Genomic DNA, 12,593 nt, shown 5'->3' on the forward strand with positions numbered 1-12,593 from the left:
CTAGCCTTAAGATATAGTTTATCTGAACGAACACCTTACTTATCCAGCAATCTAAGAGACAAATTTACCTCTGCTTAAACCTTCTTCGTTAATATCCATCAGCTGCACCAATATTCATCAGCATTTTCAATGTCCATTTTAAGTTGCTGTTTTATGCAGTGGCGTCAATGGGGGGGGGGTATACCTTTTTAGGGGAATTTTCCTTGGAAAATGCATTTTTCGCTAGTTTTGTTGAAAAAATGTAAAAAACGACAGGTTTGCACCACCAACAGCCCCCCTAACACATTGGAAAAAATATGTTTCCCCCCTCCGAAAAAAAATGTGAACTGATGCCACTGGTCATATTCTGACACAATTTTTATGTAATATAATTTTCGGAGCCATGATATTAGCCTTTGAATTCAGTAATCATTTTGTTGCTATTCCTTAGAAAAATTGTTCATCTGGCAAATAATCATAGAGTTTTTACAAATCGATTAATTGCTAATCTAAACAACGAAAATTACTAAATTTCATCAATTGCTTTCATGTGGTAGTCTAAAACTTATAGTGTAGAAGACGAATTCTCGAATCGTACGCTAAATAATATACAAATTCAGTGAGAGAGTTTATTATGTTCTAGGTGTTCCCCCCCCCCCTGTAAAATATCTCCTTGAAAATAATCCCCAGAAAATACTCTGGAGAATACTGTGTGACCTATGATAACTTCAGCAAATGTTTCAAAAAGTGGAAGCACCGGTCGGACAAATGTTTAGTTGTAACGGAGTGTTTTGAAGGGAATGGCCCAGGTTTTTTTTTGCTTTTGCTTTTTTGAAGTACAATAGTATTAAAAATAAATATATAACAATTGAATGGTAAATTGGTGGTCCAGACTTGGCATGTAAGCTAGTAGTTGGGTTTGCCAACACCCCCGCCCCACCCATCGTAATTATGGCTGATATTTTGTTGTTTTATTCTGTTGTTTGTTTCTGATATTTTCCATATATTTTTTTCTACTGTTTTTTTTCCAATCAAATTATTGGCCCCTTAAAATGTCTTCTTCCTTAAATATCTTGATTCTCACCTGATCATGCTTAAAAGGACCCATTGGCCTCCTTGAATCTAAAAAAAACTATTTCTGATACCATTTCAGTTCATTTTTACATAATTAGTCGGGTTTTTTTTCCAGTCCCTTTTCAACTATCAGCCCTTTAAATTTTATGAGTCTGATTTTTTTTATTAGTCTGATTTCTTTATGTATACCTTGAGCAGATAGCAGCTATAGTACATATTTAAAAACTAAATGTGTGTGTGCTGCATTGTTAATATGCGGTAAAATATGATTTATCAGACAGCTCGTAGTAACGAACTGTAAGTAAGGAGCGATGCGGCTCAATAGTAACCGAAACTTTAAAAAACGGACTTTTTATATCAATAGATATATCAAAAGAATTGGCTTAATATGTTTATTCCAAATATATGAGATTCATTAAGTGTTACCCATCAAAAGTTAAGCGGTTGAGAAAATTTGCCTGATTTTCGAAAAAAGGGGGGCACCCTCTAAAAGTCAAGGAATATTAATGAAAATCACACCATGAGAGTCAGCGTATCCAAGACCTTATTGTAGAAGTTTTAAGCTCACATCTGCAAAAATGTGGATTTTTTTTCTTTTTTTTTGCCAGAAGAAAGATTACGGATACGCGTTGGTTTTTTTTTCTAGGGGTGATCGCATCGAACTAATAGTCCTAGAATATTGAGAAATAGCTCATTCGAACGGAAATTAAAAGTTATAGTGCCCTTTTTAAGTGACCAAACAGATTGGAGGGCAACTGACCCCCTCCTACCCACTTTTTTTCCTAACAGTCATCTGATAAAAGTTATTAGATAGTCATTTTGTTCTGCATAGTTGAAAAGCCCAGTAACTATGCCTTTGAGGATAACATAACACCCCCCCCCACAGTCCACGGGGAAAGGTCTGTAAGTCATGAAATTTGCCCATTGTTTACGTATAGGTTTTCTAATTGGGAAGTATGCATACATTTTTCAGGGAGGGGGAGAATTTTCCACGAGGGAGATTTTCAACGGGGATAATTTTCCGGGGTATGAGCTTTCCAAGGGAAATTTTACACGGGGGGAACTTCCCAGGATCTGTATACGAAATGCTTTTTATTTGGCTTACTTTCTGTTTTCCATCTCAATTTTACATTTGAAGATATTAAGGGGAAATTGTCCAGGGGATATATTTACCGGGTTGAAATTGTCTAGAGTATTTTTTCGTAGGTCGGGGATTTTCCACGGGAGAAATTCTCCATGGGGATTTTTCCACAGGATAAATTCTCAAGAGGGAATTTTCTGCGGGAGCAATTTTTTACTAGGGGGTTGGGGGTATTTATAGGAAGAATTTTCCACGGAGGTTGGATTTTTTGCATTATTTTAAAAACAATCAGAAATCAGATTTCTTTTTCCTAATGAAAGTGGGCTAAGAAAAAAAGAGAAAAATTTTCTAATGAAAGTGGGTTAAGAAAAGTAAGAAAAAATTTCAGCTGGAATCACTACCCCTTCCTCAAATCTTTACTCTTTACACCACTCAATGAAATTGTTAACTAATCATTTTCTTAGATTTATGAAGTGGGAAAATGGCTCTAGAATTTACAATAACGAAATTCTTCGAAACTATGTAATAAGCATGCGATTATTTAAACAGTTGTTTATTATTATCAACAACAACAAACCGGGAAATTTTAGGTTAAAACCATTGATTTCTTGAAAAACACCCGTCGGCTTTTAAACTGATCAGGTTTCCTTTCTAGTCTAGACCTTTATCTTCCAGATACTCTAAAACTGAATCAAAATTGAGTAAAATCTTTTTCAACATGCACCTTTCGACAATCAGCGCACTTAAGTATGTACGGGCAATCGTTGTAAGTCTTGATCATTTTCATCGCACAATTTTGCAAACTAACACATTCAATTCGTTGCTTCACATTTTGTTGACTGCATTGATCACAAATATATTGGTGCAATCTATCTCTCAAATTTTTTGCTACCGTACTAAAAATTGTCGATGGATGATATTGCCGAAACATTGCCGAGTGAATTACGGTTAGCCTTTTTATAAGTAACAATCATCTTTATAAAAGAATTTTATCAGAAACCATGTTTCTAATAAGAGGGCCAAAGAGTCCCAACAATACCCGCATAGTAGTTTATTTCACCTAGACTAAGCTGATTATCTGAGAATGCAAACCGAAAAGCCGGTTTTAAACAGATCAAGCTTCTTGAGTGGGGTTGGAATAACACGTAAGTACCTAAAAGTTGTATAAAAAGACTATAAAAAGTATGTATAAATGTGCCTTTTTTTCTATTTGGCCCGTTCCCAGAAAATATTGATAAAACTATGGCTATATTTTGTTTTATTTGCAGGTGGGATAATCAGCGCTTGCGAGAACAGCTGGAATATGTGCGGCTCCGATCGAGATACGAGAGTGAAGAAGAGGATGCAATAGGAAGTAAAGCTCAACCAGTGAAATCTTTTCTTCCAAACCTTGATCACGTTGAAAAAATCAATGTGTATCCTAGTCTTCCAGTCAATTTGTTTGGCACACCCTTGCATAGATTAGAAAAAAGGTAAATTCACAATTTCTGTTTCTAGGGGTGTGTACCTGGTGGTTGTTAAAATTTTAAATGGAGTTAATTCTCCCTCATATACATGTCAATGGTTAGCAGACGCAGGCTGTTCGAAAATGCACAATGAAAAGAGAGAAAAAAGGCAAAAATACTCTCCCTGAGTAAAAAATAAAAAGTGAATGTTGGTAAGATTCGCCACGCCCTGCTGTAGCCATTACAGTTTGCTATTCTTGGCAACTTTTGATACTTAAATCACTTTTTTCCGTCTGAAAGAAGTTGACCGATTAAGTTTTAGCATTACTTTTACTGGATGTCATTTTTATACGATAATTGACTGCTGGATGGTGATTTTTTTTTTATTTACCTGTCTTCAGTTTTCCCGATTTCCTTTGGAGGTATTTTGAGGGGACTGTTCAATGCAATCCCTGGCAGAGCAAAGTTGATGAGAGCAGCCCATCGCTTGCAATTATGCTCATTTGTAATTTTGATGGGAGAAATGCTTACCGAATAGCTGCATTTGGTTATTAGTTACCATATAGGACAGTCTTTTGGCAGAAGTAAAACAGAGGGTCATCAACGCAGAAGATTTGCCCAACATCGTGAAAGTCATTGAAAGTAAAACGGAAATGTCTCACCTCCTTTAAAAGGAGTTTTTATTCTATTCAGACTGCCGCCAAGTTTAGCAGCGTGTGGATGTCACCAAAAGCGTGGCAAACCACAAACGTTTTTCCCTAAAACAGAGTTAATTCGAAAATTAGGGTGCTTAGTATTTTATCCTAAGGAACAGACTTGCTGAATTCTATTCGGCTCTTATGAGGCCACTTTTTGCTTTCTTTTTTTTTCGGTTCCCCAGCTCACTTCGTAGTTTCAACAGCCTTAGTCATATGATCCAAGATCTAGATTCCCTAAGTAACGAATCTATTTGTTCAAACTGAATAACTATTTACAATTTTGTAAAAAAAAAAAAAAAATTTATGGGAAATTCAGTTTCAGTTAAGTTTACCTTGTACTTCCAATTTTTTAACCTAGGTAAAGTTCAATAAAATAGAGAGAAGTTTGCTTTTGATCAATTTATGATTTTGATTTGATTTCTTATTTCAGTTGAATAATGAAGAATGAACAACGGTGGAATTCAGATAGAAATAGCCTAATTACTTGTTGATCATCGATCTGTATTATATAAGTAATGAAGGGCATTTACAAGGAAAGTGATAGGTGTACTACCGTAAAATTGGATGGAAAAATACAAATAATAATAATATATACAAAAATACAAATACAAATAAAAACACAAGGTTTACTGCTGTAAAGAAGTAAAAAAATACAGTAATAAACTGAGTAAGAACTTCATTTTGTCTAGTTCAATTCGAAAGATGTAAAATACCAATATCATATGGTTTGTAAGGAGCGACCTCTGTAAAAAAAAGAAGAAAAAGCTAAAGTTTGATAAAACTGGAGATACATAAAGAGAATTGACTTTTCCAAATATTTAAAAATCTTCAATCTATTAACGTTATAAATATGTATAATTCTTCAAAAAAAAGGAGAGAACGCCCCCTAAAACTGAGTAAGAACTTCCTTTTTTCTAGTTTAATCCGAAAGATGTAAAATACCAATATCAAACGGTTTGTAAGGAGTGACCTCTGTAAAAGAAACCTAAACTATGAAAAGCTAAAGTCTGATAAAACTGTAGATACATCAAAAGAATCGGCTTTTCCAAATATGTAAAAATATTCAAGCCTAAGGCGTCTTACCATAGGCTATTAACGTTATAAATGTGTATAATTCTTCAAAAACAAAGGAGAGAACGACCCCCAAAAAGTTGACACTCGAGATGAAAATAGAAATTGGCAAATTGAAAATTTAAGATATTCCTATCTACATATATATTTATGGAAAAGCACGAAATTTTGAATTTTGGGTAATATTATTGAACTGGATGTTCTTATCCCACTTAATACTTTGCATCTGCTTAATTATCTTTTTATTTATTTTTTTCAGAGAGTTTAATCCACCTTCGTTTCCCGAGTTGACGAAAAGTCATGGGAAGTCCAGATCCAAAAAGCGAAAATCTAGTTACTGATTTTTTTATTTGTTTTTGTCGTTTTTTACTAATGTGTGTTGGTACAAAGCAATTGTTTTTTTATGTTGCAATTTTATTGTTTTATCGTCTTGATTTTATTCTTTTTTCTGAATTTTTAAAACAACTTGCGATCAAATATATCGTTGAATTTTTATCAGCTATAAATTTATGATGAGCTAGTCGCAAACCAGAATATATTTTAACAGTTTCAAAAGTTGAATGGTTAAGCTTCGTGGGAAAATGCCCACGTTAGAAAAAAAGGAGTTTCTAGTCAATATATCTTAAAGTTAAAACATGTCACAGTAAAAGGTGAGATAGAGATTTTATAGCATGCTGCCTTCTCATTATTTCTGCTCATTAAGTTAATCCTGTTCATCCTTAAAAGCTTATGATACCAGATGATAGTGTCACGAAAACGTAGCAAAAAGAGTTTTTCTTTCAGTTAAATACACGATTACTGCGTGGGGAGATTGCCCCATGCACGATTGAAAAACTCATCTCCCACGGGAGATGAGTTGAATGAAAGGTAATACAATTTGGAAATTCGGTTATATTAGTGACTTGTGGAGCCTGGAAAGGTGAGTTACTTATTGTTTTTTTTTTGTTTCTGTTTTTAAGGGTAGTTTGAAATAAAATTAAAAAAAAAATTAATTTGGTTTAAATGTATATATGTAGAATATTAGTTGAGGCACGATTAATTTAAATTTATGTGTTAACAGGTTTTTGTTCCTGGCTCTATCGAGTTGTCTCTTAGTCGGTAATTTAATATGTTGTGTATTTACAACTGGTCTACACTCAACCTGCCGCAACTTCTACACCTGACTGAAGATAGATGCTCATTCAGACACCACATCAATAACTTCGAAATACCCGGTCCCCCCCCCCCACAAAAAAAAACCTCTATGTATATGATTCAAGGTAATGCTGCTGAAAAGAATGGTATTTTAATCAAGAGCCACCGGATAATGTAATAAATAGGACAGTGTTTTCGGAACTATTGCCTGGAATCCAGGCCTAAAATTTTTTATGGCGAATTTTCAAGTTATTAAGTTTGTTTTCACTTATTATTTCCCTAAATCATCGGCTGTTTGATACATCCCCAATAGTAACTGAAGAAAATTCTTTTATTTTTTTTTCTTCCCTCTTACTTTTTGATAATGTCAGGTACACTATTTAATTTTTGACATGACTGCCGCTTTTATTAATGTACAAATGTATACCATATGTTATTATTTATGATATCTACTTGTCATTTTATTTTTCTTCTTTTTTATAAATCTTATAGAGATGGCCGGGTGCATTTCTAAAAGGGCAGCCTTGCCCAAGTTAGAAAGGATCCAAATTAAGACACCTATCTAAAGTGGCTATGGTAGTTAGCTGTTATGCTAAAAGCCTTCTACAAATTAATGGGCCTTTAGAATCTGATAGGCTGGCTATGGAGGTTATCAATTATATTTCTTTACATTATGTTAATTATACTAACGGATTATTGATTATACTCCTTTACAAAAAAGGCCAAGAAAAGGTTTGAATTTACTAAAAAAGAAAAACCGTGTTGATTAGATGCGAGACATATTTCCACTGAGTACTCTTAAAGCAATAATTCTTAATGGAATAAAGAAGTTTATTAAACTGTATTGTTGAATCCTGAAACGGGGAGCATCAACATTTACATATACGGAATCAAAACGACAATCCTACTTTTCAACAAATTTATCTAATGTACCATTTGATTTATCGTTTCATATTAGCTATTTTTAGTAGAACAGAATTTTCATGATGTAGGTTTTTGGTAGAATGGTGCATGCCACAGCCTCAATCATGAACTTTCAAGCAGGGCTATCAGTTTAAATGCCTAAGAAAATCATGGACATTAAAAGGATCTACCTCTTTTTTCCATTTCGCCAATTCATCAAGGTGAGCACCATCGTCGTCTGACTTTATAGTGTATCATTAATGCTCTAGATCAGTGGTTTTTAAACTGTGGTACGCGTACCCCTTGGGGCTACGCATAATTTTATACGGGGTACGTGACCAGCCAGCAAAAAAAATACAACAACCCGTTAACCTTTATCTTAGCTATAGCTTAATTAATACTGGTAGCCTAACTGAGAATGGATACCTAAAATGTTTTGTGGGTAAAAAGGGGCACAGTGTAAATAAGTTTGAGAACCACTGATCTAGACCACTGCCTATTTAAATGCAGCATTTTTTCCTTGCGGCAAACATGAGGTCTGCTTTATATGTCGAATATTTTCAAATCTTACAAGCTTACCTTTTACTTTAAAACCCTAGAGAAGCGAAAACTCTCGAAAAGTGCCGAAATTGGATTGCTCGATCTAATATTTAAGCGGCCTGTGATAGGGGATTTAACTCTATCATCACACGAACCTCGCGAAACACGTAAAGAAGTCACAAACCTAAGGAAGAAGAAAAACTGTTGCACATATCTTTAGGCTTTGAATTCAATGGTCCGAAACTGATAACGTTTAAAAATGAATTATTCAGTGCTTCCTTCTTTTGTGTTTATGTTGAAAGTCGAAACTCGAGCATAAACTGGTAAATTGATGTCGTATAGGGGCAGCGTTTTCCATTTCTTGTCCTGGTCGTTGCGTTTACGGAAAGTGTTGAACCTAAGGTTCGATTGGTAAACGTAACATTGTGTTTCAGAAAGCTGACCATAATTTGTATCTGGGGCTAGAAAGAACGGTTTTGCTTGTAAATGAGCCAGAGTGTAAGTGAGCCATGTGAGTTGAAATGAAGTTTTATAGTCTATGTCGGAGATAACTATCTTAAGTTATACACCCAAGCTTTCGTTCCACCGAGCCATGTTTCTGCTTTTAACTGGAAAGCTCCGCTTTAATGGGCAAGCAGGATGGCTCCAGATTCAAAATGAAAACTGAAAGATTAAAACTCCAGATTAAAAATGAAACTTTTTCACTTTGATATTGTTACTGTGATACCAGTTTTTTTTTTTTTTTTTTTTTTTTTTTTTTTTTTTTTTAATAGGGAATTATTAAAACTTGAAACATTTTGCAATCAAAAACGAACAAAAATTAATTAAAAAACCTTTCCGAAAAATAAGTTTTTCGAAGAAAAGTAAAGGCCATTTTAAACTTAAGCTCGGCAGATACAAATACCTTTTAAAAATTCAAACTCAAAACGACCAAAATTACTATTAAAGAAAAAATAAAAGTTCAAAACAGGGATAAAATCCTTTTAATAGACAGTGTATAAAAAATCACAAAAATACCAGATATTTCGTTCACATATACAGTGACCGTCATCAATAGTAAAACTAAACTAAACCAATTTAAAACAGAAGTTTAAATACGAACTCAAATAAAACTATATATTGTTTAATTCTCTAATTCTTTTCAAAGCAAATGCAGAAGCTAGCCTCTTTGACCTTCTTGGATTCGGTTCATTAGCGTTCAATGATAGTGATAGTGATATATTTAATTAACAAAAAGTTTAACTACAAAAATCAATATGATTCACCCAAAACCAAACGGTTGACGTGGGGTGAAACAAGCAAAAAAAAAAATAAAAAAAAATAATACATACATGTAACATCATTCAAATACACTATAATAAGAAAGAAAGATAAAAAGAGAGAAAAGAAAAGAAAGAAAAAAAAATAAAGAATAATAATAATAGTGCAGGAACAGCAACTACATACAATATTAATGTTGTGGGGTCACACTCACAAACCAACAAGCAATTACAACTTAATTTAAATTAAATCAAATCAAATCACCTTCAAAACAAACAAAACTAGAATTCATACTTACTTAATAATTTTTCTTTCAATTTTGCTTTAAAACCACTAAAATTTTCTAGTTTCTTCATATCATTATCCAAATTATTCCATAAATTTATACCCTTTATAACAAAAGAAAACGTGGACCTGGCTGACACTATAGGTGGAGTATAATAATCATTTTTACCCCTAGTATTTTGGTTATGTATATTCCATCGGCTGTAAAACCAACCATTAAAGCACTCCGGCAGCTGCTTCATATTGTACCTATGCATAAATACTAATATATAAAAATGATGAAGACCCGCTGCTGGCAGTATCCTAAAATCCCTATAGACTTCTCGAACCAAATCTCTTCCCGATTTTCCTGATAATACTCTAATAGACTTATTTCAGATAATTCATACAGGATTATCAATTGAAGAAAAGGTACCCATGTATATAGAAGAACAATACAAAATATAAGGATGGATTAATGAAAAATAGAGAAGCCTAAGTATACTAGTTGGAAACATATTTTTAAGTTTGCGAATCATCCCCAAATTACGCGATAGAATCCGGGATAAAGTTTCAATATGGGATCGGAAACTGAGAGTCTCATCTATAATAATGCCCAGATACTTTACTGCCTTTTGACGAGCAATCATGCCATCTTCATATGCTGTATCCATGGATAATAATTCGATGTCCTCGAAAATGTAAGAAAATTACTCTTAGAGGGGTTCACCTTTAGCTGATTCACTCTCAGCCACCTTGAAACCTCATTTAGCGATTCTTTTACACTCTCTAGGAGCAATCTCTCTGACTTTTCGATTATCACTAAAGAAGTATCATCAGCAAACATAGGCACTGTAGCCGCGCTATCATTTTTGACGATCTCACTCATTATTGTTTCCAGTTTACTTAAAGACTGTTGAAGATCATTCCCAGAAATTGAAAATAATAAGGGTCCAAGTACCAAACCCTGTGGGACTCCACACTCAATACAGTTTTCATGAGAACCCATATTACCAATTTGAACATATTGTTTTCTACAAGACAAAAAAGAACGTAAAAATGAAAGAGCTGGACCCCAAATCCCATAAATTTCACACTTCATTAACAGAATATCATGACTGACCGTATCAAAAGCCTTTACAATATCTAAAATACAGTTGCCACTTTATACCCATTATCCAGCGCCATATTAATAATGCTAGTCAAATATATGTTTGCTTGCTCAGTAGTGCAACCTTGACGGAATCCAAATTGTGTAGGAGTAAATATTCTCTGGTCTTCCAGATATTGATACATTCTGACCGAAAAGCATTTTTCTAGTATCCTAGACATAATGGGTAAAATCAAAATTGGTCTATAATTTTCCACATCACCAGTATTCCCTCCTTTATGTATTGGTATTACTTTCGCTGATTTAAAACAACTCGGAAACACTCCCTCTTTTAGACACTGATTAATTAATGAAACAAAAGTTTGAGCAATCACATCCCAAATTATTTTTATTACTCTAATTGAAACAATATTAGAGCCAGAATTGGTACCTTTCATACCATAAACAATGTTTCGAACTTCAGATTCTTGAACTGGGAGTAGATTTAAAGAGATTTCCAACTCCTTATGAAGTTAATTTTGAAAAGCCTGATCGCCTGTTTTGCTTATAATCGACTCTTTCACTCTCCTTCCAACTGTCGAAAAATGGTTAGCAAATTCTTCACAAATTTCCTCTGGATTTTTAAGGCTGGTTCCATCTTTACGGAATATTTCCTGAGGGATTCCTACAGATGATTGTCCTAAAGTGCTTCTTATCAGATTCCATGTTTTCAACGGATTTCCAGATGCTTTTTCAAAGTCTATTTTATAATAATCTTGTCTAGCTCTTCGCAGGAGTCTGTTTAGCGCATTACGATAACTCTTATAAATTCGCTCATTTTCATCGCAGGGATGACGTACCTTTTTCTCATACAAATTATTCTTCTTATTTATCGATCTCAATAAACTCGGAGTAATCCAAGGCTTCTTTGAAGGTTTTCTTCTATTGTTATTAATATTCTTAGAGCATTTTTCCAGAGATTGCTTAATTATTTGGTAAAAGACTCTGAACTTAGAGTCAATATCCGCAGAGATTGAAAACTCTGTATTCCAATCCTTGTTAGCTAGGTCATTTCTACATTTCAGAAGTGCATCTTTATCGAGTAACATCCTCAGCTTGAGACTGCTCTTATTCGTGGAATTTTTATTATCAACGCATACTGAGTAACTTGCAAATACACCAAAATGATCAGAAGTATCACTTATAAGAACACTTGGACCACCCGACATATAATTTAAAAATATGTTATTCAGAAATTTATATGACGTCCTCCTAACACGAGTACTAATACTAATGGCAGGGAAATAACCAAATGAAATTATCAAGTTTAAAAATTTGTCTGTATTTGATCCATTATCCAATAGATCAATGTTAAAATCTCCCATTATAAAAATAGGACTTCGATGTGGGATCTTTTCCAATTGTTCTTCAAGTAATTCATAAAACTCGATAAGAGATCCTGATGGTGGCCTATATACAACCAGAACATAACCACAAGGTCCAGACAGCTCTAACTGCAAAATAAAAGACTCAAAAACAATTTCTTTATACATTAAAATATCATCTCGGACACTTGCCCGTATATCAGAACGTATATACGCTGCCAGTCCCCCGTGTCGGCGAAGTTGACGATTTTTCGTGTAAAGATTATAACCTGAAATATGTAAAAGTTTCGAATTATAATCATTTAACCAAGTTTCAGTCAGTCCAATTACCTGAAAAAGAGATAAACTGGAAATTTCATTTATAAAATCTAAACTTGAATTCAATCCTTGGCAATTCAAATGGAACACATTAAATCTATTCGAAAAATTACTACATGCCATCTGCATTTGGTTTACGAATAAATATTTAGAATCTTCAAACTCCAACCTATAATAACCACAAGGCCCACCACTTCCATAAAAAGTTTCATTATACCTACTTTCAAAATTTACCTTCTTGTTTTCCAGCCCCAACACGTTAATTTGTCCTGGAGGAGACTCCAATCTTTCATCCAACATCAAAGCCAAATAGACAAATTTGAGTACGACTCCACAGAGGAAACAATTCAA

General features: G+C 33.8%; 1 protein-coding gene across 3 annotated transcripts in view; it reads left to right on the forward strand.

The window, feature by feature from the left end:
• The window catches only part of LOC148956806 (uncharacterized), a 91,725-nt gene extending 85,889 nt beyond the window's left edge, over positions 1-5,836 (forward strand). For all 3 annotated transcript variants that reach the window (XM_089096470.1, XM_089096475.1, XM_089096482.1), the window contains 2 exons: positions 3,403-3,606; positions 5,608-5,836. In XM_089096470.1, coding sequence (XP_088952596.1) covers positions 3,403-3,606; positions 5,608-5,689 — 286 coding nt within the window. In that variant the 3' untranslated portion in view covers positions 5,690-5,836. The remainder of the gene's footprint in view (positions 1-3,402; positions 3,607-5,607) is intronic.
• Positions 5,837-12,593: the final 6,757 nt, after the last annotated feature.

Source organism: Artemia sp. Qi Xiang Cuo, chromosome 1 (assembly GCF_049724085.1).
Source record: "Artemia sp. Qi Xiang Cuo chromosome 1, ASM4972408v1, whole genome shotgun sequence".
NCBI lineage: Eukaryota > Metazoa > Arthropoda > Branchiopoda > Anostraca > Artemiidae > Artemia > Artemia sp. Qi Xiang Cuo.